Source organism: Eptatretus burgeri, chromosome 12 (genome assembly GCF_056783735.1).
Source record: "Eptatretus burgeri isolate ZD-2024b chromosome 12, Ebu_testis_v1, whole genome shotgun sequence".
In the NCBI taxonomy this organism is placed as follows: Eukaryota; Metazoa; Chordata; class Myxini; order Myxiniformes; family Myxinidae; genus Eptatretus; species Eptatretus burgeri.
Window position 1 is genome coordinate 47,385,573 of NC_140972.1, and position 26,498 is coordinate 47,412,070.

A 26,498-nucleotide genomic window follows, 5' to 3' on the forward strand; every position below is an offset into this window, starting at 1 on the left:
CACACGATCGCGTGGAGAACCCGTCGGGTCCAAATCCATTATCCTGCCTAAACTTTGTCCGTCCGCGGGATCGGCAAATCCACCGCGTGCGTTTCCGGACCGGGACTTCACTCTCGCAAGCGAGCACGTGGGGGCCTCGTGCGTTGCACAGCACGGACCTCGTGCTCACTGCTGGGTGAACCCGGCACGGTCCCCGAAACAACTACAGCCGCTACTCGGCTTTCTTTCTTCACATGTCGCTGTCGTCGTCTCCATTCAACCCACGCACACCTGCGTGTTACGACGCTCACACTCCACACCATTAAACTCACACCGGGAGACGCGGCTGCATGTTCACACATGCCGACCGACATCTCCCTTACACACAGCGACCTTGCACACGCTGTCTCTCTCACACTCGGCCGCTCACTCACGCATGCCATTTCCCTCACACTACCCATACCACTCACGTGGTGCTCCATTCATACTGGCCGTTTCACTCACGCATGCCACCTCCCTCGCACACGTGGCTCCACTCACTCGCGGCCTTTCACTCACTCGTGCCATTTCCCTCACACAAACCATACCACTCACACACGCGGGGGCACTCCGCCCGCGGTGCCTCACTCATACTGGCCGTTTCACTCACACACACGGCCTCTTCCACTTGCGGTGCCCCTTTTACACACGGCGTGCTGGGAAGCACGTACTCCGGCACAATCGCCACCACACCACTCACACACGGGGTCGCTTCCACACACGGGGTCGCTTCCACACACGGGGACGCACTCACAGCTTGCACCACACACAGGGACAACCACACTGGGGATTCGTGTCCCCACAAGAATCTCCGGGGCCTCTATACCCCCCAAGCTCTCCATGCACCTGTCCACAGCACTCCTCCCCTCGACCTCGCAAAGCACGACCGAACTCACCTGGTCGTGACTCGCTTCAAGGGGGCATACTCCCTCCCCTCGTTCCTGGAGGAGGCCATCCAGCTGCTCGCACCGGGTCTCGACCCAGTCCGCCAGCTCACCCCCATTGTCCTCCACTACCCCCGTGTGTGTGTGTGCGTCACTTACCCCGTCTTCATCGTGCAGTCTTCCCTCTATCGTTCCCATCTCCCGTGTCTCTGCCAACTCAGTCACCTCTTCACCCTTTACCTCCCTTGTCTCAACTATTATTTCCGTCTCTTCCCTTGTTATCTCCCTCGTGCACGCCTCCGTCACCCCAATTAGTTTGTCCCTCTCGGTTACCGTCACTTTTTCCGTCACGACCCTCGCCCAACACGTCCCCCGAATTATTTTTTCACCCGCCTCCACCGCGGGCCCGACAGCCGTTGCACTACCTCCCAGCTCGTTCGCTCCCACACGTGGCGTCGCCATTTTGAGCTCCCCGGTTACTGCCTTCATGCCCGCCTGCAGGCTTCGGCCCATGCTCTGCGTCTCACCCCGCAGCCCTTTCATTTCTTCCTTCATGTTTGTTTCCATCTTTTCGTTCATGCTTTTTATTTCGTTCATTTGTTGTGTATTCGCATCCATTTTTTCGTTCATTTGTTGTGTATTCGCATCCATTTTTTGTGTATTTGCATCCATTTTTTCGTTCATTTGTTGTGTATTCGCATCCATCCTCGCTGTCATTGCCGCCAGCATGGCGCATAGCTGGGCCATGTCAGGTGCGCTTGGGTGAGCCGTTTCGGCAAGGATCGGGGGGTTTTGGTGGAGAGGGGGAGGGGAGGTGTCATACACCGCGGCCGCCGCCGCACCTATTTCGGGCTCTGGGTTCAGTTGGGCGAGTTCGTGTTCCTGCACAACCAACATTTCCTGCTCGGGGTTTTCATCCTGGACCATGGATTCTACACATTCTACATCCATTTCTAATACCCCCGGCTCCAGCTCGCCTTGAGACGCCATCTTATTTCTCGTAAAGGGTTAATTTAGCTCGCTCGTAATTTGGAGGGAATCGGGGGTCGCTCCTCTCACCCCTGGACCGATTCCCGTGAATTTAGCTGGAGACAGGAGAGCCCGTTTTCCCGTTCTCCGATACCAGTGCCGCGAGGAGGGCGATGAGTTTATATCGCACAACCTGACACCAGTGTTGCGGATTCGCGCCCGCCGGCGTGCGGACGGCCACGTAACTCGAATCGCGGCACGTCGCCCACCGGACGGACAATCCCGTCGTGACCCTCTCGGACTAACGCCGGGAACTAGTCACGGGTGGGCCTTTCGGCCTCACCACGATCGTGCCAATCGGCCCCCCGCGTGGGATAGGGTTGCTCGCCAAATTCGACCTACCTAAGTACCCACACGGAGGGTAGACCGGGCGATCGCACCTCGCCGCAGGTCGACTTCGGACACGGGCCACTTTAAGCGACCCGTTCCGTACTATCGGGATAACCGAGCGGTGTTATCGTCAACCTGGACGGTTCGATTAATTATCGGGCGTTTTAGCCCACGACCAACCCTTTACGTGAAGTAAGATGGAGATTCAATTAGAGAAAAGACGAAGCGAAACGGGAGAAACAGTTCAACATAGAGCACATTTATTTCGCGATGGCACACGGATAGCACACATATACAATTATACACCAAAAGCAAATGTAAAAGAAGAAGAAACACACAATAATGCACAAAAAGCAAATGTAAAAGCAAAACACAATGCAGATCTACCACCGACTACCGAGCAGTTTTACTTCACAGACGGCGCCGACAACACATATACTCAAAGCAAAAGAAAAAGGGACCACCCTCCACTATGAGGGGGGCAGACGGGCCTGGGGCCGAGACCGCGTCGAGCCTACCCGTCTGATGATGAGCCGCAAAATGGCGGTGGCGCCCCGACTCCGCGGGCCTCGCTGGCACTGCCTGGTATGGGGTGGGAACGGGGCCCCCTTCTCGCACTATCTCAGCGCGGGGGGAAACAGGAGGGGGTTGTTGATGCTCGGGGGAAGGAGGATATCTCGCTGGCTCGGGTCCCGCGACGAGCGTCTCCACCGCGACCTCGGTCGCGTTACCGGCCTCTCCTCTCCGCAGCTCCCCGACTCTGACACGAGCGCCCCCTCGACTGCCGCCGCCGCCACCTCTCCAACTCTCCCACTCTCCACAGCTCCGTCCAACTGCTTTCTGCGACTCTTCTCTTGACTGGCTCTTCCCAACTCAACTCCTCTTTTTTTGGCGAGCGAACGCGGCCCTTTATAGCCCCCGGGGCTTCGCTCCTTCACCTTCGACCCTTTACCTCTGGCTGGCTCCCCATTGGACAGAGGAAAAGTGGGCGTGAATGCTTTTTGATCCATGAATCTGCATATAGCGATATTACTCCGACGCACCTGGAGGCGGGGCCAAATCGCCCCATGCTCGCTGATAGGACGGAACAGAAGTGGGCGTGAGTCGTTTTTGATCCGATTTCTTCGGAAAGGCTGGTGTTTCTGCACCCGCTGCTCGGTGCGCGCCCTGCACGAGTCCAGTATCGGTGCCCACAAGCGGCGCGGGAATGACGGTGATGCGATGGTTGCGAGAGCGAGATGTGACGGCAAGGGTCGTGGCTGTTGGCGTTGTTGTTGTCGTGAAGCGGCGTTGCGGCTGGTGGTTGTTGTGTGATGGCTGTTGAGACGTGGTTGGTGGTGGTAGTAATGGTAGTAATGGCGGCTGGCCCAAAATAAAAAGATAGTAAAAGAAAAACGTCTATCTAGAGGGGTCGCAGCCCGAATGAATGACATTTATTCCCTCTAAACAACGGGTTTGGGCCTAACTACACATATACTTACAGAGATATCTCACCTAAGGGACCTGAATGGTGGTTTGCGAATTTCGTCAACCACAACAATATCTTCTCCCCTTGTTTGGCCTTTCAGGGGCAGTAATTAAATCAGCTCCTCTTAGGGTCCTTCAGAATTCACACATCTGCCAAGAAGAGCAACCTGTGCGATGTAATCAACATCACATGACTCGTCACAAGCAATAGAGAAGTCTGGAGCTGAATTGATGTCCTTGATCTGCTGACTGGTAATGTCTGTTGCCATTCTTACTGTTCTGTCCCTCACAGTCTTTACAGACAATGGCACGTCTAATTTTTTTGAACAATTTCGTTTTTGTTTTTGAAATCATTGCACAGCTGCTCTGATACTTTGATAAAGCAGTCTTTTATATATTCAACATCTGTGAATGGCTTTCCTCGTTTCACAAGCTCTTGAGTTGCCACAGAACGAGCAGTAGTTGTACTACTCGGTGATTTCATCCATTTAGTGAATGTGTTCTTGCTTTGGTCTACTTTGTGCTTCAGCTATTCTATGGCTCTCTTTCTGGCATCTCCAACTGGATACTTTTCAGCAAACATTGTGTGTTTTTTTTTTTTTTTAGAAAATGCCTCTCAAGATTGGATTTTTTGTTGTTGGCAAATTTCTCATGGCAAATGAAACAAAGGGAGCCCAGCCAAACTTGATATGAACGCAAAGGATTCAGTCCATTTATTTTGAAACTGTTTTCCTCTTCGATTTTCCTCTTCTTTGAAGCCATTTCACAGTTTACCTTCACAGTACCACTGATGAATGTTGAATAAATAAGACTCAAAATGCTGATGCAGTATCAGTATTCAACGCGCGCGCACACGCACGCACGCACACACGCGCGCGCGCACGCACGCACACACGCGCGCGCACACGCACGCACGCACGAATGAAGTGAAAATATCTTGGAAGAGAAGAGCACCGAAGCTGAAGAGTATCAATTGTAATTGGAGCAACGGGAATGATAAAGAAGCTCACAAAGTTCCGACAAACCATCCCTGGGAACATCACCACAAGCGAATTACAGTTGGAGGCTGTGGTGGGGCCCAATGCCAATCCTGAAAAGGGCCCTCAGGCCAAAACTCTGAGAACAAGAAAATTTCATAACTTGGTCCATGAATCACGATCCTTCACCAAAACGGAGGTGGATACTTCGAGTCCCGGGAGGACTCTGTTCTACCTTCTGAAACTCGAATTATGGATATAACAATCAACACACACACACACACACACACACACACACACACACACACACACACACACACACACACACACACACACACACACACACACACACACACACACACACACACACACACACACACACACAGTTTCTTGGGACGTGACAATCTCATTCCGAATCCCTCATAACTCGCAGGTCAAGCCTCCAAGTCAAAATCAAAAATAATTGCCAAAACAAAATGAGCAAAAATTCACCATTTTAACAAATGTAAATAGAATGATGCAGTCCACGTGTAGATTTTTGTTTGTTGGTACTCCAAAATAGCGGACAGCAAATGTGGTGCACATGCACGTGCACCCTCCATTTAAGGGGGAGTTATGAAAACAACATCACGTTTGTTATTTAGATACAAGTCGTCATTTTTGCTTACCTGCTCAGTGAGGATCAGGGCATCGCTAACTTTTTGAAGGGGGATTCGAATGGTAAACTGAGGCTGCAAAACAGGTTGAAGCAATAATATTGCTGAAAAGATGGTGAAAATAACCAAGTAATGGAGAGCAGACTGTGCGTGGAGCACAATGTCTAAGTCTTGCTCCCAGAATTTCCCGGTAATCAGATGCATTTTTCTGTTTATCACTGCCAAAATCCTCAAGTATTATTTTATCCTTTCACGACACTCACAAAGATTTTTCTGAAAATTAATTTATCATGAGCAAAAGAGGGATTTTATCGATCAGGCTTGGGAGCCACACTTAAGTCTTTAAAGAGCCACATGCAGCTCCGGAGCCGCAGGTTGCCGACCCCCGTGCTAGTGTGAAGGAGAGGGAAAGGGAATTTGAGTATTTGTGGAAAAGGAGGGAGGGGATGGGGGAGCATGGTCAGAAATAAAAAAATGGCCTTGGAAATGTTGCAAAAATCACTGTATATTATGTAGGTCATGGTATCCACAAAAAAATTTATGTTGGACTAGTACTGGCTATTTAAGACATTGTCAACACACATTTCTTAGTAATTAGCAAATTGCAAATTTCATCAGTTGGTTTTAAAGGTGGAAGTAATAGAGGCTTTATCAGCGATAATGCCTGCAGAAATCACCTTTTTGGGGATAAATAATTTCTTACAGAAGAACAACTTGTATCACACAAGCTGGAAGGTGAATGCATTTGTCAAAATGTGGACAGCGATGGACACAACTAGATCCAAAAACTGATAAAATGTGTCTTACCAGGTGATATCGCTGAGCGTATGATAATGGATGTTGCCGACAAATGCAAACGGGGCCTCGTGCTGCGAGTCGTAAATCATGATAGCATCTTCAGCAGCAACGGCAAAGATTACTCTATATGGTAAACCCATCATATTTGTTCTTTCTTTGCCATTTTCACGTTGAGTTTCTTCCATCTCTGCATCTCTATTTATCCCTCCTCGTTTCTCGTTTTTTACTTCCACATGTCTCTCTTTTCCCTTTTCATGTCGAACCTGTTTTTGTTCTTCATTATTTTCACTTTGTTTCACCCCTTCACAATCTTCCTTCCTTTCCAGTTGACCTTCTTTTGCATTCCTTTGCAAGATTCTGTCACCTCTTACGCCCTCTGTTGCATCTCCAAAGTTCTGCTTGTCATCTTGAGCAATTTCCTTATTCTCATCCATTGATCTCTCGACATTTCTTCTCATATTTCTGTCTCCGATTTCTGCATTTTCTGCCAGTTCTTCCTCTTTCATCTCATCTCCTGATTTTTCCACCTCGACTTCCATGATTTCCTCCGTTACTTTTAAGTCTCCCTCTTCCTTCACTTGCATCTGCATCTCTTCACTTCTATTTATTTCTTCTTTCACCCCAAATTCTTTGCAAACTTCTGGTATATTTTTTATTTTAAGCTTGCCTTCGTCTGCTCTCTCCTTCCCATTCTTGATTTGCCTTTCTTCTTGGTGACCAGAAATCTCAATTTTATCTCTCTCCTGCTCAATATGTTCCTGCATTTTTTCATCCTTGTTCATCACTTCCATTACCATTTGTTCTTTGCCACAACATCCCAACTCTGGTTTATCTTTGCCACTTTCTTCTGTCATGCTGTTCTCTTCCATTGCTTTGCTATTCATTTCCTGATATCCCATCTCACTAGGAATATTTTTGCAACTTTCCCTTTTTTCCTCACGAAGAGTGAAGAGAACAGGGCAGCAGCGCACAGCAATTGTTGGTTTGGATCGGGTAGGAAAATGAGCAATTGGTCTGTAAAAATACAACAGAAAAGGGGTTGAGGGAAAACACAAGATCATGATGAAGCCAAAAATAAAAACAGAAAAAAATTAAAGAGGAAAGAATGTGTATAATGAAGCCCAAGAAGGGCAAGCATCGCTGAAAACAAGTGGAGTGAGATCAATCGTTCAAATAAAGTAAAAATAAAAGCACTTAAAATGAATAATAGTAAAAATAAAAGATCAAATTGAATAAATTCCAATGGTTACCTGCGCAAGTTGGAGCGAGAGAAAACATATGTTGTGTGGGTTATCGTCTCACCATCCTCAACACAGCCAGCTGCATAAAGAATCAGTCGCAACGTCCAAAATACAGAAAGCAATTTACAAACATCAAAAAAATTGAAAAAAAATCCACGTGTTTAGGAGGCAGCATTAAAAATAATTACAAAATAAGAATTGGAAGAAAGACATTTGGGGTAGATTATGCAACTACATCTTGGTAAAATTGAAAGGATGCAAATTAGAGGATATTTGGCAAACCTGGAGCAAACAATAGATCGCCTTTTGTAGAAAAGCTTAGACGTCGAAAAAATGATGACAAACTCTCATCATGAAACAACTTTCTTGGACGAGACTGTGAAACCAGGAAGAGGATAAAGAAATAGAAAGGAGGTGGAACAAAGATGAACATTTAAAATTGGCACCAGACACAGCTGGCAATGTGCCATGGAACTTGGTTGGACAGTATGGAAGCATTTAACGCAAATGGTGTGAAATTATATTAAGATATAGCTGAGCAAATACAAGCTCACTCTTAATTGCCAGGAGATCCAAGCCATATGACTGACAAATCAACCTTTTGTTTCATCACATGCAGTCTAAAAATTCATTTATTATAAAAACTGCCAATGACATCTACTGAGCTCTTTACCTACTGCTTAACTGTTATTCCTCTTCTATCATGCAGTCACTTTTCTTGATTCCCTCTTATCTTACAACATACATATAATAACAATAATAATAACATTCCTTTTGTGTCATAGAGGTACATAGGGCTGTCAAGGGAGTTTCCTTGGCTGGGAGAACAGTCCTGGATGGGTCGCCACTCTGATGCAGGTTACCCCAAACGGTTATTACCCCAGTATACTGGTACTCATTTTGCTGACCTCAGAAGGATGACAGGCTGAGTCAAACACACCTAGTATTAATTCAACAGCCAAGCGGGATATTAATTCAGGACCCGAGGATCCCAAGCCTGCCACCCCAACATAACATACACATACTGTCATGTTATCCTGACTTTCTAAATAAAGTAAGACATGAGCAGGGTTCTTGTTAATTTGTGAAATAAGAATAAGTTAGTTAGAATAGGAGGTAACTCCAAATAAGGCCTGGGGTCTGGGGGCCTCATTGGTTTTGGGCCATCCACTGTCAGGTCAAGCCAGATTATCTCTGTGGTTTGCTACAGGTACTATGTAAACCTGGACTAACCTGCTTCATGGTTGAGTTGTCAGCGACTAAACCATCTCCCCCACCAGATTTTCTGGTTGGTGAGGAGGGTGTATGGTTATGGACACCCAGCAAGATTAAAAACAAAACCTGTCAAAGGGTGGAGGAGATCCTTGTGAACCAACAGCCATCCATTTCTAGTGCCCAACTGTGTCTGCAGACATACTCGTGCAGCTGGGTGACATTTTTTTTAGAAGGTTGGTGGCAGGATTTGCACTCTGGCCACCATAAAACATACTAAAAACGCAAAGAAAACTGAAAACCCACTCCGTGGAAGTACCTCGTGTGCAGCTGCCCTTCACAGGGCAGCTCACCGGATGACGGGATTGGGGCAAAAGAAAAACACGGGGTAACCTTCCTGGGTTGGATTGTGGTAATGTGCGTCAGGGTGGTGCTGAGGTGTCGTCCACCAGATAGCAGTTCCTTGGGTTAACCTGAGGCGGTCCCTTTGGGCGGGTGCCTGGAATGTCCTATCCATGATCACCTGTCTCTGTAATCATGTGAGCTCAAGCATTTGAACATCGGTATTGCAGCACTCTGAGGTTCGGAGACTGGATAGTGGCGAGATCATGGAGGGTGGTTACACCTACTACTGGTCTGGTCGTTCTGATGGTTACCCTGCCCAAGGAGTTGCTGTAGCTGTGTCCAATAAGCCGACTCCAATGGTAATTGAGGTAACACTGGTCAATGAGCGTATTATGAGACTAAGGATTCATCACTCCTTGGATGTCGTTTCCCTGGTTTCTTTATATGCTCTGAGGCGAGTGATCCCACCATGAAGGATGCATTCTCTGCCATGCTCGAGTACGGTTGATCACTGCCCCAGGCGAAATACTCTTCTAGTCTTGGGGGATTTCAATGCATCGACTGGAACTGATAGGGATGGTTATGAGACATGTGTTCGTCCCCATGGGTCGAACAGTGAACCAGGAATGCACAAAGTTCCTCGACTTTGCAAGAAGTCATGGACTTAGTGTGGCTGGTTCATGGTTTAAGTGCCCACAGGCTCATTGCTGGAATTGGTATTACAACACTGGTGGTGTGGCAAAGGAGATTGACCATTTGCTTGTTTATGATCCCTGGAGGATGATCCAGAACTGCAGGGTCCATCTGAGTGCTCAGTTCCTCAATACCGACCACACCCTTGTTGTAGCAACTCTGAAGCTGCAGCATAAATCTGGGAGAATGTTACCATCACAGCCAAGGTTGGATGTAGGCAAGCTCAAGGATGAGAGGGTAGCTGAGCTTGCGAACAGGCTGAGTAGGGATTTGGGGGGTCTGGGTACTTTGGGGAATCCTGAAGAGCTATGGAGTGCCTTCAAGACCACCATTCTTGATGTTGCTGGTGGATGTCTTGGAATTCACCGTAGGGTGAAGAATTTTGTCTCTAAAGGGGCACTGGATACCGTTGACCAGTCACAGGGACAGGCTTAATGGCAGAGCTGAGCTGTTCAAGGAGTAGAGGTGTAAAAACTAAGTGCGCTGAGGGTGGACAAAGAGGCCTATATGTGAGGAATCGGTGAGGAGGAGGAGCACAACTTGTGGTCAAGTAATTCTTATCCTGCTTACAGGGGAATTCACACATTGCATTCATCCAAGCCTGTCCCTCGGTGTGCTGCAGTTAGAGCGGATGGTGGTGGGATCTTGATAGAGGAGTCCGAATGAAGGCCCAATGGGCCGGTTACTTTGAGCGCCTCGACCAGGCTGCTCCACCTGCTGTTGAGTTGTGCATCAGGGGTGTTACTATCCCTATTGTTGAGCCTCCAATCAACTGTGATCCACCTTCGTTTGTGGAAACACAGGCTGTGGTGAACCGGTTGAAATGGGGTAAAGCTTCTGGGATCTGTGCCATCCATGCTGAACTTCTCAAGGCTGGTGGAAATGCTGCACTCATGTCGTTGCATGCAGTTCTGTGCTCTACATGGAACACAGGCATCATCCCAACTGACTGGAAGAGGGGCCTTGTTGTCCCTCTCTGGAAAGGGAAGGGTGATCACCAGGACTGCAATAACTACCGAGGCGTGATGCTGCTGTGCCGGGCAAGGTCTTTGCTTGAACAATTCTTGATCGGGTTAGCCACCATCTCCTTTCGCACCAGCGCCCAGAGCAGTCAGGCTTCACACCAAAGACATCAACGATTGACCATGTCCTTGCATTTCGGGTTCTCACTGAAGGCATACGAGAGTTTCGGCATAGGCTGTTTGCAGCCGATGTTGATCTCTGGAAAGCGTTCGATTCAGTGAATCGGGATGCCCTCTGGAGGAGTATTGGTCTTCGTGGGGTGCCACCAAAACTGATCGATTTGATGTCTGAACTGTCCTCTGGTACTGAGAGATGTGGTGAATACCATCTACGACTTATTTCCAGTTGTTACTGGAGTTCGTCAGGGGTGTGTACTGGCCCCCACACGTTTCAGCGCTCGTATGGACTGGATTCTGGGGAAGATGTTGGAGAGATCAAGCTGCGGTGCATCGCTTAGGAATGTCAGGTTCTTTGACATTGATATCGCAGATGATGCAGTCATCTTTGCGGAGACTCTGGATATCCTTTTGGGGGCGCACGGGGTGCTGAATGAGGAGTTGGAGCCGCTGGCATTACGAGTTTCCTGGGTCAAAACGAAGATCCAGGCTTTCAATGACATCTTCGATGCTGCAATCTTATCTGTACCTGTTTGTGGTGAGGATGTTGAGGTCACGGAGAGATTTGCTTACCTTGGCAGTGATATTAATTATTCATGTCTGCTGGCTGTAAGCCAGGTCAATAGACGTCTTGGTCGGGCCTGGGGAGTTATGGATTTACTGGATCATCGGGTGTGGCGCTGTCGACACTTGTGCAGGACGACGAAAGTCTGAGTCTTCAGGTCATTGGTGCTTCCAGTCTTGCTCTACGGATGTGAGACTTGGACTCTGACCAGGGATCTGAGATTATCAACATATTTTAACAGTTCATTCATATTAAAACTTCATTCCTTTGGTACCAGGTCTCTTCAGAGAATCCTTGGTGATCGCTGGTCAGAATTTATGTCCAGCAAGCGGTTGCTGAGAGAGACTCAAATGAGATTTGTTTCCTGCATTGTCTGAGCATCAGCTGTGGCTGTATGGACATGCGGCTCGTTTTCCCGATGCTGATTCTGCTCACCAGATTTTCTCAGCGAGGGAGCTTTGTGAGTGGAGGAGGCCAATGGGCCGACCACATGCTTCGTTGTTGCAGCAGGTTGATCAGAATTTCAAAGAGTTGGGGATGGGCCAGGCATCTGCCTGGGGGATGGCCAGACAGAGGGAGTACTGGAGGAAAGTGGACGCAGCAACGCGCTGCTCTGTCACATGCTCCCAATCCTGACCTGACCTCCATGGATTATTCGACAAATCTCTAATGACATCATCCATTTTCTCCGAATGCTGCATACGAAGATCGAGTAGTGTGAAATAGAATGACGTTGTGATGCACGATGAAAACAGGGCCTCAGCATTTCAAGCCTGTTGTGAAAATCACGACTATGTCCAACTCCTTCTCAGGATTGCTTTCGAGTAAAGCGAAGCTACTGCTACACAGTTGGGATTCTCCGAATTAGGCCGTGTCGTGAACGAGTAATATTTTTGCGGGAATTCACACTTGGCCAAGCGTTGCACATGTACAGCTTTTGAGAGAAGTTTTTTCAACCTCAATATCTGAAACAATTTTTTTTTCAACACAATAGACGGTAAAAATAACCGGTTACCGGCTATGAACAAGAAATAGGCACGAGGGTTGGATTGCTTTGGGTTACATCTACAACTTTCTTTATCTCTCTCTCTCTCTTTCTCTTATTTTCCCTTGATAATAAACAAATCCTTATAACTATCTCATATTAACCCAGTTCATGATCCCAAAAATCGATCTATCTTCCTTCTCTTCTTCACCTCAGTTGCTCCAGTCTTCACACTTGGCATCATTTTGCTCACGGAGTGGAGGAGACGGTATGTCTGTGTTGCATATACTTTTAGAGTCCTGGCAATATAAAAAGGGGAAGTAAGTGAAAGACAAAAAGAATACAATCATGGCAACACTTACATATATTGCTATTCTTGGCTATACGAACGAACATGCATTTCAAGAAAGTAGTGTGTCAAGATAAAATGCATACAGCGAAAAAGATTTTCCCATCGACGGTGTTATAAATCGAAGATACATTCCTGGGGGGCTGATATTCGGACACCTTACTCAACCAAACCTAACCTAACTAAATAAAATAAAAATAATAACAACTCGGTAAACCAATAGAGAACATCACTAAATGTATAATTAAATGAATATCCCAAATAAATATATCAAAACAGAAGACAAACAGCGGCAATACCCCTGGGCGCTCACCTGGTAGCGGCTGGATAAGAACCAGGGAACAACTGGTCAGCATGGATGACCCACAAAATATGTAACGGGGAAGAAAGTGAATACCTCTGGATTTTTGTTTTAATGCCATGAACACACTTTGGTACATCACAGGTGATGAAGGTTGTGGTCAAGTTTCATCAGAATTGTGTGTGTAGCTTCTGAGAAGAAAAACAAATACATATTGTTGCAGTTCTATAAAACCGCATGCCTCCAAGGCAATGGCACACAACATACAGCAGTCCCAAGACAGTTATTTCAATTGTATGTGTATTAGTCCTTTCCATATATCCAGAGGGTAAAGAGGAAAGATGCGTTGTGTGGGACTCTTTCAGTTTGACTTCTTTAACCTTCAATCTTTGCGTTCTTCCACCCCCTTTCTCTCCCACAAATCAATAAAGACCAATAGTAACAAAGCAAGCATGCCACGTGCACCTCATTTGCATGCCAATTCTCAACTGCCATTTCACCTCATACCTTCATTCTGCTCACCAAACTATATCACGCTTACCACAACCACTTCATACGACGACTAAAAATCCCCGCCACAACCCACGCTTACATTTTCCATTACAAACCCGACAATTATTCACAACTTCGTTACAAGGAACTCAACCTCTTCCCCACAACGCCATGTTACAATCATATCTCACCACAAACGCCACGTCTTCTCACTACTCGACAACTGCCACATTTTCATCGAACACTTACCACACTCAAAGGACACGGAGGAGACAAAGGTCGGGTTATTTCAGGGCACAATTCAAAGCGAGAACGTGCACTGGAGCTTGTTTAAAGACATACAGTTAGCGCAGGGATTTCCCTAGAATCCCACGTTTGAATGGAGGCCAGTGCATGTTTAGGGCAAGAAAGCGCCTCCAAAAACCACGGTCCCATGTAAAAATCGGAGCTCTGCATGGAAATCAGCAAACATTACCGCCCTGCATAAAAAAGGTGCAAAAACATATCCCTGCAACTATAGACCAATCACCCTTCTCCCAATCAGCAAGGTTATGGAATCCATCACCGGTTCCGACATTAAATCCTTCCTCTTCTCCAATGGCTTGATTTCCGACCATCAAGTTGGATTCAGACCAGGTCACTCGACCCTGGACATGCTGCTACTGCTTTCCCAACAATGGATGGAGATCCTCAATTACAGACACGAGATTAGAGCCATCTCCCTCGACATATCGTGAGCTTTCAATACGGTCTGGCATCCTGCCATGCTCACCAAACCCTCTTCCTACGGTATTCACGGCAATCTCTACTCATGGCTCTGACTTCCTCTCCTGTCACAGTCAACGTATGGCCCTCAATGGAATTCTCTCATCCCATCTTCCTGTCCAGGATGGAGTTCCTCAAGGCAGCGTTCTGCACCCTGCGCTTTTTCTGGTTTTCATCAATGATCTCTCCGACTCTCTGGAAAATCGTCTTTATATTGTAGTGTCCAGGTGGTTTGACCTACCCAGACGAATAGCCAAACAATTTGCCTTGGAGGCTAACAGCCGAGATTCTCGGAGATTATGGCGCGCACAGGAAGGAAAGGGCTGCAAGGATGGAGCAGAGGAAGCACAGCACAGGGGGATTTATCTCAAACCCATGACAAATACACAACACAAGCAACTTGAATAAATACGGGGGTTTAATAAAAAATAAATCAAATATTTACAATGGTAATAATTCAAAGTGTAATAATAAAACTGAACATGAGGTAAAACAATCAAATTTCGAGGCACCTCGACACAGACGTTAATACAGACAACGGAACAGAATAATAATAGAAAATCCCTCCTTTATCCCGGCACGTAGCTGTGTGCCCAGAGGTGAGTTTCGGAACCTTGAAGGTCACCAAACCTCTTCGTCACTGCGCAGGAAAATGGACCCAAAATGGCGCCCAGCCGCTCTCTGGGTGGGAAAAAGTACAGGAGGCAATTTAGACGGCAATACTCAACACCAGGGCTCAGAAACTGCCGTGCAACTTCTTTCATCGATCGCCCTTGCCAACGACGGTGCTCTACAAAATGACGCCACCTCTTTCCTCGATAGCACAACACGAGGCTTCGAGGCTGGTCTCACACAATCCAGCCTAACAGTCCATGGCCGGCATCTTGCTCCATCATGCGAGCCAATTCGCCTCAGCACGAACATGAGAATCGTGCAGCCTTCTTTACAGTGTTGAGGGAAAGCCAGCCGTAATTCCCTTCTCTTCCAACCACCATCTCTGCATCACTCGCTTCTGTCTCACTCTGAACCGACGATCACACCACCTTCTCAGTGTCCTGCTCCGAACCGAACTCCCTACCTTCTTGTCGCCCGTGAGACTATGGCGTCATGCCCATCAATCATCCACTCTGGGGGTGTGTTTTGCTAGTTGTCAGCCTTGGAGGCAGGGTTTTTGCCTGCTTGGACATGCAGCTCGGTTGTCATCGTTTTAAGGATGTGATCCCTTTTTATCGCCGGTCTTGAAATGCAAAAACATAGGAAAAGGTCACAGGGGGCAATCACATACTGGGAGAAATTATCCTTAAAACCTACCTAATTTAACACAGCACCATCCCGGGTGTGGTGACATGTAAAACTTAAGCTCACAGTTTCCCCGACTTAATTTACATCGAGATGTCTCCAACACGTCCACGGACCAAGCTACTCTATACACTCCTATCTTTCCTATGAAATTCCTCCATCTACCACACAAACATAAGAAATATCTTTGCTGATGAATGCACCCTCTGCTGTACCAACTGCCATCCCTCAGATCGGCAGGCAAGCAGCCTCTTCACTCTCTGCAAACATGAATAAAATCACAAGCTGGTCCAACACGTGAAACATGTCTTTCAACCCCGACAAATCTCACGCTCTCACTTTGTCTCTCTGAAAGGACCGCCTGGAACCCCCCCCCCTCCCCAACCCCATCTACTTTCTGAACAACCCTCTTGAAGAAGTCCTTTAATTCAAGCTTCTGGGTCTCACTATCTGCCATGATCTTTCCTGGGAAAGCCACATTTCCAAGCTGGCCTCCAAAGCCAGTCGCTGACTGGGCATCCTCCGTCGTGCAAAGTCCTTACTTGGCACTCCTGAGCACCTGACCACATACAAAGCTTTCATCCGCAACCTGATGGAGTACTGCTCTCCCCTCTAAGCTGATGCCCCTGCTTCACAACTTTTTCAACTTCACGCTGTGGAAACCAAAGCTTTTAGGATCATTGGTATTTCCCAAGATGAGGCTGAGTCTTTGGGTCTCTCTTTCTCTCAACTCTCATTGCAGGCAGGTCAGTGGTCTTTCTAGCTTCTCTCAGATACTGTCTCCCCTTGCCACCCCCCCCCCACTCTGTCTGATCTGTCACCCCCCACTCTGTCTGATCAGTTAACCCCCCCCCCCCCCCCCATATTTCCACATGGCGCTCAAGGTCCGCCAGCAACCACCTTCTAGTGACACGACCAAAATCAAGAATTAATGCTCACCTTTACTCTTTCATTTTTCTTTTTACCCACCTCTGGAAGAAACTCCCACACTCCCTTCAATCCCACTCTCCCCTCAATGTCTTCAAATTAGCTGTTCACCACCATCTCTTGTCTTCCTCAATCCAAAACCATGATCTTTTCCACCCCTGTTGATCCACCCCATTCAAATTCCCTGCTTTCCTTCCTAAAAGTCTCTGTAGTATCCATATTATTTACCCTGTGTAACCCCACCCCATCCCTCTTCCTTCCACAGATCCAACGTCTCTGCTCCCTTCTGTTTTGTGCTTCCCTCTCCCACCCCTCTTGTCTCCGGCTCCCTTTGTTATACATTTTGTGTGTTAGCTCTCATACGAGCCTCAACAATGTGTACAAAAAAAAAAGTCACTCCAATAATACACTCACCGATCACAGCTCAGGGTTGCGATCATTTGACCCAGTGGATCGAATGCAACACCTTGAACATTCCCCTTATGCTCATTCAGTGTACGTAGCTTGTGGCCTGAGGGAGGAATTAGAGAAGTGGAAACAGTCCTTTTAAGTTTATGCAAAATTAAAGAGAGAAATGTGTGTGGAAAGAAAGATGTGAGAGGTACAGTTGCCTTAATGAATTTTTGCTCTCGCATTGATCTCAAATTATAAGTAATATGGTACTTTATCAACTATTGTGTGTTAATAAATATTTCACTAATTTTGTTGTTTCATTAATAGAAAGTAAAAGCCACAGAGAAAAACTGATCAAACAACAATGTTGTTTTGAAATAATTGGTTAATTGATTCATGTTTTTACGATTTTTTTTCCTATGAAAAAAGGAATATATATATATATATATATATATATATATATATATATATATATATATATATATATATATATACATATATATATATACATATACATATATATATATACATATATATATACATATATATATATACACACACTGAGGTGCCCCCAGAATCCGTATGGCCCATTGTTTGAACAAATGGAATCCGAACAATTTTTGAGAAAATTTTGCCCTAAAAACCGAACACATTTTCAAAAACCGAACGCGTGGCATTCATGTTTGTTCACGTGTGTCTCCCCCGCCTGTTCGACCCACATCTTCGCGCTTTGTTCATTCAGTTCGTCAGTGGAAGTACTCGTGAAAGCATCTCTCGTGTGTCGATCGCTACTTTACCTCGTGTTTTCACCTTGATTTGTGCTGGTTTTTTTTTCTTCAATTATCACCCTTGTGCATTCACCATGGCACCCAAGAAGAGCAGTGAAGCAAATAGGAGTAAGAGGAAATCCGTGAGAACGACAATTGAGTTGAAGAAAGAACTTATCGCTAAGCATGAGAGTGGTACGCGTGTGTCTGATCTCGCTGCCGAAATCGACCGTGTGTACGATTCTGAAAAAATAACGAAGCGATAAAAGCGCGAAAACCTGTCGTGAAGCGAACTCATTCAATGAACCCTCTGACGAACGCAACGTTTTTTCGCGAGCATGGTAATGACGTCATGCTGCGTCACCCAATCGCTTCACCTCTTGATTCTCTCCCATGGAACCGTGCGGTGAAAACCACGTTTGTGTCTCCACAGAGAGTACTGGGATATAAAACACCATTTGGTGCTTCATGGTTAATTACATACCTCCATCAGGCTGAACAGTTTACGTTTTGGATCCCAATGGCCACTGATAGGCCGGAGCTGCATCCAGACTGATGGAAGAAGCGACAACGCTCCTGCTCATCCCCCAGGCTTGGAAGAAGATTCATGACCCAGAAAAGGTCATTTACTCATCTTATTTTACCTTAAACATGGGTAATTTCAGTTGAAAGTGTCTTGAAAGTGGATTTTCTTGGGGTCCAGGAACGGATTAATTCACTTTCCATTATTTCTTATTGGGAAAATAGTTTTGGAATCCGAACAGCCCCCTGGAACAAATTAAATTCGGATTCTGGAGGCACCACTGTGTATATATATATAAATATATACATATACATACATATACACATATATATATATATATATATATATATATATATATATATACACATTTTTATATATACATTAAAAAAAAAAAAAAACAACTAATATCAAGAAAAAAAAGAAACTGTTAAAAGCTGAGGAATTGCATTTTAGCCTCCTTCCCCTCCTAAAAGAAAGAGCATTTCCCTATTCTCACCATTGGAGGCATCCCAAAGAACTGCCGTGTTGTCAATGGAGCCAGAGAGTAAAAGCTTGCCACAAGGGCTCCATGCTAAGTCATAGACATCACCAACATGTCCCCTGATTGGAGAAAAAAAAGAAGATACCAGGGAAGGGGGAAGAATGAATAAAACAAACAAAAAAAAAACAATCTGTAGAATCTTTCATCAACGTTTGTTTCATCAAGAAACAAGACAGACAATTGTCCTGCTTGCAGGGGAATGGGTGCATTGTGTTTCTCCAAGCCTCTCCCTCGGTGTTCTGCAGTTAGAGTGGAGGGTGGTGGGCTCTTGACAGAGGAGCTCGAAGTGAAGACCCGCTGGGCCGGTTACTTTGAGCGGTTGTACCAGGCTGATCCACCAGCTGTTGAGTTGGATGTCAGGGGTGTTAATATCCCTATTGCTGACCCTTCGATGAACTGTGATCTACCTTCGTTTGTGGAAACACAGGCTGCAGTGAACCTGTTTAAATGGGGTAAAGCTCCTGGGATCTGTGGCATCCATGCTGAACTTCTCAAGGTTGGTGGAAATGCTGTACTTGTGTCATTGCATGCAGTTCTGTGCTCTGTCTGGAATACAGGTGTCATCCCATCTGACTGGAAGAGGGGCCTTGTTGTCCATTTCTGGAAAGGGAAGGGTGATTGCCAGGACTGCAACAACTACCGAGGGGTGACGCTGCTCTCAGTGCCAGGCAAGGTCTTTGCTCGGATAATTCTTGATAAGTTTCGCCATCGTCTGCTTGAGCACCAGCGTCCAGAGCAGTGAGGCTTTACACCGAAGAGGTCAACGATTGACCGTATCCTTGTCCTTCGGGTCCTCACCGAACGCAGCTGAGAATTTCAGAAGGGGCTGCTTGCAGCCTTTGTTGATCTCTGCAAAGCGTTCGAGTCAGTGAATTGGGATGCCTTCTGGAGGATTATTGGTCTTCGTGGGGTGCCACCAAAACTGATCAATCTGACGTCTGAGCTATACTCTGGTACTGATAGTGCTGTGAGATGTGGTGGTACCATCTCCGACATATTTCCAGTTGTTACTGGAGTTCGTCAGAGGTGTGTACTGGCCCCCACACTTTTCAGTGCTTGTATGGACTGGATTCTGGGGAAGATGTTGGACAGATCAAGTTGTGGTGCATCACTTAGGAATGTCAGGATCTCTGACATTGATAACAGAGATGATGCTGTCATCTTTGCAGAGACTCTGGATACCCTTTTGGGAGCCCTCGAGGTGCTGAATGAGGAGTCGGAGCCACTGGGATTACGGGTTTCCTGGGTCAAAACTAAGATCCAGGCTTTCAATGACATCTTCGATGCTGCAATCTTGTCTGCACCTGTTTGTGGTGAGGATGTTGAGGTCACGGAGAGATTCACTTACCTTGGCAGTGATATTCGTGTCTCTGCTGGCTGTGAGCCAGAGGTCAATAGGCATCTGGATCGGATCTGGAGAGTCATGGATTCACTGGATCATGGGGTGTGGCGGTGTCGGAACCTGTGCAGGATGACGAAAGTCCGAGTTTTCAGGTCCTTGGTGCTTCCAGTCTTGCTCTACAGATGTGAGACTTGGACTCTGACCAGGGATCTGAGACGGAGATGCAATTCCTTTGGTATCAGGTCTCTTCAGAGAATCCTTGGCTATCGCTGGTCGGACTTTGTGTCCTACGAGCGGTTGCTGAGACTTGTTACCTGCATCGTCCGTGAGCGTCAGCTGCGGCTGTATGGACATGTGGCTCATTTTCCTGACGCTGATCCTGCTCCCCAGATTCTCTCAGCGAAGGAGCCTTGTGAGTGAAGGAGGCCAATTGGCCTACCTCGTGCCTCGTGGTTGCAGCAGGTTGATCAACATCTCAAGGAGTTGGGGATGGGCCAGGCATGTCTGGGGGATGTCCAGACGGAGGCCCCTGGAGTACCGGCAGAAAGTGGATACAGCGACGTGTTGCTCCGGTAGATGCTCCCATACCTGACCTGACCTATTCCAATATCACTGTACAATTATAAACTGGCCCCAATTGGAAATCAACAATGTAGAATCCAAAACAAGGAAACTTCGAACTATTCACAAGATGTTCTACAAAAACCAATGCATTTCCGTGGTACTTTCCGAGACAAGGAGGAGGTTTTGTGGAACTTAACCAAGTGCACAGAACATCATGTGTAGGATTAGCGGAGGATGTGAAAATCTCAACAGACTATCGGATGACATTTGCATCCAAACAAGGAAACGGACTATAAAAAGGGATCCTTAATATATTTAGCAGCAAACTTCCAAAAACATGCGCAAACTAGAGGGGGAGCACTCAGTAGAGTGCAAAACCTCCGCCACCAATACTGCTGGGTCACTTAAGTGAACCTGATATCCTATTCATTGTAGGTCAAAACGGATCAGACTCTACTGAACCACGATTGAATAAACTAAATGAGATCGACACGCATGTAGAAATGCCAAAAAAATAAAATCGAAATTTTTTGGAAAAAAAAGGTGCAAAATTTCTGGGGTTTTTTTCTCTAACAAAATTTTTGGGGGGGGTTGGATAAGCACTTAAAACATGTAGAAATGCAAAAAAAAATTCAAATATTTTTCAAATAAAATCGAAATTTTTTTGAAAAAAAGTTGCAAAATTTTTTGTTTTTCTCGAACAAATTTTTTTTTTTTTTTGGTTGGAAATCACTTAAAACATGTAGAAATGCAAAAAAAAATTCAAATATTTTTTCAAAATGGCCGCCATAGCAGCCATATTTGGACTTTGGGCCAAGTCCAAAATCTAATGGCATGATCCTTGAACCATATCTAATCCCCCCACCAAGTTTCGTCGAAATCCATCCAGGAGTTTTTCCATAATACTGTTCACAAACAAACAAACAGACAGACAGGGGTGAAAACAGTAACCTCCGCCCATCTTAGATGGCGGAGGTTAATTATGGATACTACACAGGAAAACGAAATAGAAACAAACAGCCCCCAATGATTGCAAAGAAAAACTACAAAAATAAATATCACCAGATATATTCTGACAAATGGGAGAATGATAAAAAAAATAATAAAAATAAAAATAAAACTCAATAGGACAGGGATTGACAAGGAAGGCTCATTGGAATGGCTAAGAAGAGGTCAAATTAGTTGGGATGGAGAACGAGTCATCATCAATGCCAAAGACCAAGGACATTACACTAACGCCTTTAAGAAAATGGTGGGATTGAGCCAATCGGACAAATGCAGGTTTTGTGGGGCAGAGACAGAAAGTACCAGTCACCTCCTCTCAGAATGTAAAAAAAACTCGTGTCGGAACAGCTGTACACAGAAAGACATGACAGCCATTGCAGAGTAATCCACTGGCACATCTGTAAACATTTCAACATCCCAGTCGCAGAACAATCATGGAAACACAAACCAGATCTGACATTGAAAATGACCAAGTAATGCTCACAGATGACGAGGTGATCCTGTCAAGTGTGGACATTGCAAACAAGGTATTGCGTCCGGACATGGTGGTCAAACAACACAAAAAGGGTAAAAGAAAAGAAAAACAAAACAAAAAAGAAAACAGCATTGTGATCGATGTTTCAGTTCCCAATAACTGGAATAAATGCTCCAGAAATCAAGAAAATGACCAAATACCAGGATCTAAAAATTAGGTCAAGAGAATGTGGAAAATGAAGAAAGCTGAAATTATACCAGTGATTGTTGGAGCTAAAGGAATGATGAATAAATCCCTGAGTACTTAAAAATCATTCTGGGGAACATCACTACAAATGAGCTACAAGTGTAGGCTGTCAGAGCTGTTCAGTGAAGATGATGAAAAGAGCCCTTGGAACGAGGCTATGAGAACAAAGTTTCACACTTTGGTTCATGAATCATGATCCTTTACCGAAAAATAGGAAGTGGAGATTTTGAGTTCTGGGAGAATTTTCTCCCACCTCCTGAAACCCGCAAATGTGTGCATTTTATTAACCATGTGCAGAAATTATATAATAATTTAAAAAAACGGAGACACGTGTAGTTTAGGTAGGTGCATGGCATATATAGAGCCTTGCAGCTCTGAAAACATCATTAAACACAAAAGAAGAACACCTGGTCTCACATCAAAAGAATAATTATTCACAATAGCTAGTGTCCAATAACAGAGCACTCACCTACATAAGCTTGCGTGGTAAGCTTCCTTCATATGTTGCGTTCAAGAGTAAGACGCTGCCCAAAGACAAGTTTCCAGCTGGCCTCATTGTTCGTGCACAGCAGAAGGGATGGACAGACGAGGGACTTGTAATGGTGACTATCTTTTTACATGCATAATTTTCTACATGAATATCTGGTGCAGGCAGAATGAATCCACCAAGCATGTTCCTTACATGCTAACACTATGCGAGGAAACGTTGAATAGCAGGGCATGGTTTAAAACTAGGAACAATCAACCCAGAGTACTCTTCTATACGAGGGCAGGAAATTGATTTAAAATGAAGAAGAAGAAGAATCTCACGAGAGCGAGGAGACACGTAGGACGGCGAAACTTTGAGAAGTACCAGTGCTGCTCAGTTATTTTGGCTTACTTTGGTTCTCTTCATTTTCCCTCGTTTCTATCAGCATCTCCTAACTTGCTTCCTGCGGATTACTCATGTCGACCAGACGAACTTTCTTACTTCGCAGACTTTTGTATTTGATCCAGGGTTTGAGGAGCATTGGCTACATCTCGGTGTAATCACCACAGACAAACTTTCCTATTTCCCAGACTTGGTATTTTCATCAGTTGAAGATCAATATTTCGTGACGCGTTTCCCACCAGAAATTTCGACCCAGATTCCGAGGAGCATTGGCCACATGCATCTTGGTTGAACTTTCACCATTACTCCGATCGCTATGTTGGCTGAGCATTATGTTGATTGGGAGACGGCCGGCGTTCATCGGGAGGATGAGAAAGGTCGACCTTCTGATGATCTGCAGCTGGATCGTCAAGGTGTGGGAAGAGATATCGTCGGACATCATCAAGCGAGCATTTCTGAAATGTTGCATCTCTAACAACATGGACGGCACAGAGGACGACATCATTTGTGAGGAGGAGGCTGCAAATAACGGTGACAGTGACGTGGACTTGCTCTACCCTGATTCGGACGAGGAGTTACGTGCCGTCTTCGCCGAGGAAAGCATTGACGAGGATTTCCTTGGGGTTTGCTGAAAAACTTCATCAAACCCAAACGGCCCTTTTCAGAGCCACAAATCCACAAGAAATATGTATGACACCAGTATGAATCCTTTCTTGGAACAACAACAACAAAAAAAATTACTCTATAATATTAGAAAATAAGAAAGAAAGAAAGATGAAAACTTCTGGGTATCCTCTCCTCCATCTTCAACTTCTTGAAAATGAGAATAAAACTATTGACAAAATTAAGCGGACATGGGAGTAAGCATGTTGTTACTGTTCCATACAAAGTTAATGTACAAATACATATACATTGAGATCAGAAAATTAAATTATGAATATATTCATTTCTTTTGAGGGTGAAAAACATGGGTGTGGTAAATACACCAGAAAAGTTTATCATTATTAGTTTTTGAGGGTGAAAAACAGGGCCGCGGTTTAGACACCGGAAAATATGGTAATTGAAGGTGGGATGGAAATGTTAGCTCGATTACCTGAGGGACTTCACAAGAAGCCAACGTTCTTTTGTTTCTTCATCCAATCCCAATATAGTGGATGAGGTTCCTTCTGAACCACCAGTTTCCTCCCTTTTCCACAGCAGAACCAGAGAATCTGCAGATGAGCAGAAACATGGTGGGTGAGACAATGGGGGAAAAAAATTGTTGGGTGTGCAGAAGGAAAGGAGCAGCAGGGAAGGTAGGAGGTGGGGGTTGGAAGTGGGGGGGGGGAATAAAATGTAAAGTCTCACCATCTCCACCAGAGGCGAGGGTTTCTCCATCAGGAGAAAATCGCACCGAATTGACTGTTGCAGTGTGTCTCGTCAAGTTTGACAAAAGCTCCACAGTTGTTCCACCATCTGAGGCCCAAGATACGAACCACACCTGAAATGCAATGGAAAGCAGGGAAATATCACCACAAACATACTCCTTCCTTCTTCTCAGCAAACCTCCCCCTCTTCCCAACCCCTCAAAAACCTTGTACCTCCCCCTGCCCACTCCCTTCTTCACCATACCTCTACCAAGTCTCATTCTTCCCCTCTCCCCACCTCTCCCATCACCCTCCTGCACCTTACCTTGGCTGTGCCTGCTCTCATCTCCCCTCCAAGCTTCCCTCTCACCTTTCTCAAAAACCCCCCTTCACCCTTCTCCTTCAACTCTCCCGCTTCTGCCTCATTCCCCCCCCTTCACATCCACAAAGGTGCCTCCTTCCCCCACCCACTCTCTTCCACCTCATCACTGCACCTCCTCCAATCTTCAACTGTCCTCTGCCACCTCTCATATTACTCCCCAAGGAACCTCAACCCATTACCACCGAGCCTTTTCTCCTCCTCATCCAGCCCTCTCCCCAAGCTCTTCTGCAATCCCCCATACTCTTTCAACAACTCACCTTACCTCCCCCCGCCCCCGCCACCCTTCCTTCTGGATCTGATTTTGACCAATTTCCTTGAAAATATCTGCTGTTCTTGCTCCGCTCCAATCGGTTCATCTGACCACATGCTTGTAAAAGTAGACATCTCTCTGGCTGTTATTAGAGAACCACATCAGCCCCGTCAAGTCGGGCATTTCACTCAGGCCGACTGGCAGGAACTTCAAGCAGCAATCAAAATTCTAGAGTGGTCTCCCATCTCTACTTCCTCCGACATCAACTCGTCCTGGGAATTCTTTCATGCACAGATTTATCCCATCTCGTCTTCAGTTGTCCAACCCTTCCTCCCGCCCATGGTATACTGAAACTTGTGGTGAGGGAGTTGACCTGAAACAACTTGTGTTCACCTCATGGGAGGCTCATCCAACTGAGGGTAATCTCAGTTCCTTCCATAAAGCTTGGAACAAGTGTATGTCTACCCTCAGGAGAGCCAGAAAACATCTTTCTCATCTCAAGTCTGAACTCTCAAACCTGTCTCCCTCCTCCAAATCCTGGTGGCATCTATTCAAGTCTGTTTCTGGTGTATATTCCCCCTCCATTACCTCAAATGGCCACACAGCTGAACGACATGTTAAAAGGCTGAATGCCTAAACTCCGTGTTTGCTTCTACATTTTGCGTCCCAAACCCATCGATTTCTGTACCCACATTACCCAGTCACACCCAGCTGTTCTTGGACTCTGTGTCCTTTTCTCCTGACAAGGTGGAGAGTTTGCTGTCAAACTGCAACTCAGATTCTGCAACCGGTCCAGATGGCATCAGCCCACATGTCCTAAAAACCTGCCCTGCTGCTCTTGCTCACCCTCTCTCTGTTCCATTCACCCTCTCATTTGCTCAAAGTCATCTGCCATCTGCTTGGAAATCAGCAAAAATTACCGCTCTGCATAAAAAAAAAAGGTGCAAAAACATATCCCTGCAACTACAGACCAATCAGCCTCTGGCCAATCATCAGCAAGGTTCTGGAATCCATCATCGCTTCAGACATTAAATCCTTTCTCTCCTCCAATGGCTTGATTTCCGATCATCAATTTGGATTCAGACCAGGTCACTCTCCCCTGGATATGTTGCTTCTGCTCTCTCAACAATAGATGAAGATCCTCAATGGCAGACATGAAATCAGAGCCATCTCCCTCGACATATCGTGTGCCTTCGATTTGGCACCCTGGCCTGCTCACCAAACTCTCTTCCTATGGTATCCAAGGACATCTCCACTCATGGCTTGCAGACAACATGTGGCCCTTAATGGAGGACTCTCATCTCCTCTTCCTATCCAGGAT

The 26,498-nt window shown here is 46.0% G+C and overlaps 1 protein-coding gene across 3 annotated transcripts in view; it reads right to left on the reverse strand.

Moving 5' to 3' along the window:
* The window catches only part of CHAF1B (chromatin assembly factor 1 subunit B), a 74,995-nt gene that overhangs the window by 38,318 nt on the left and 10,179 nt on the right, over positions 1-26,498 (reverse strand). For all 3 annotated transcript variants that reach the window (XM_085850389.1, XM_085850388.1, XM_085850390.1), the window contains 8 exons: positions 24,547-24,679; positions 24,293-24,410; positions 18,652-18,755; positions 16,887-16,983; positions 12,551-12,638; positions 7,683-7,776; positions 7,410-7,479; positions 6,169-7,173 (listed from right to left, as the gene is read on the reverse strand). In XM_085850389.1, coding sequence (XP_085706515.1) covers positions 6,169-7,173; positions 7,410-7,479; positions 7,683-7,776; positions 12,551-12,638; positions 16,887-16,983; positions 18,652-18,755; positions 24,293-24,410; positions 24,547-24,679 — 1,709 coding nt within the window. The remainder of the gene's footprint in view (positions 1-6,168; positions 7,174-7,409; positions 7,480-7,682; positions 7,777-12,550; positions 12,639-16,886; positions 16,984-18,651; positions 18,756-24,292; positions 24,411-24,546; positions 24,680-26,498) is intronic.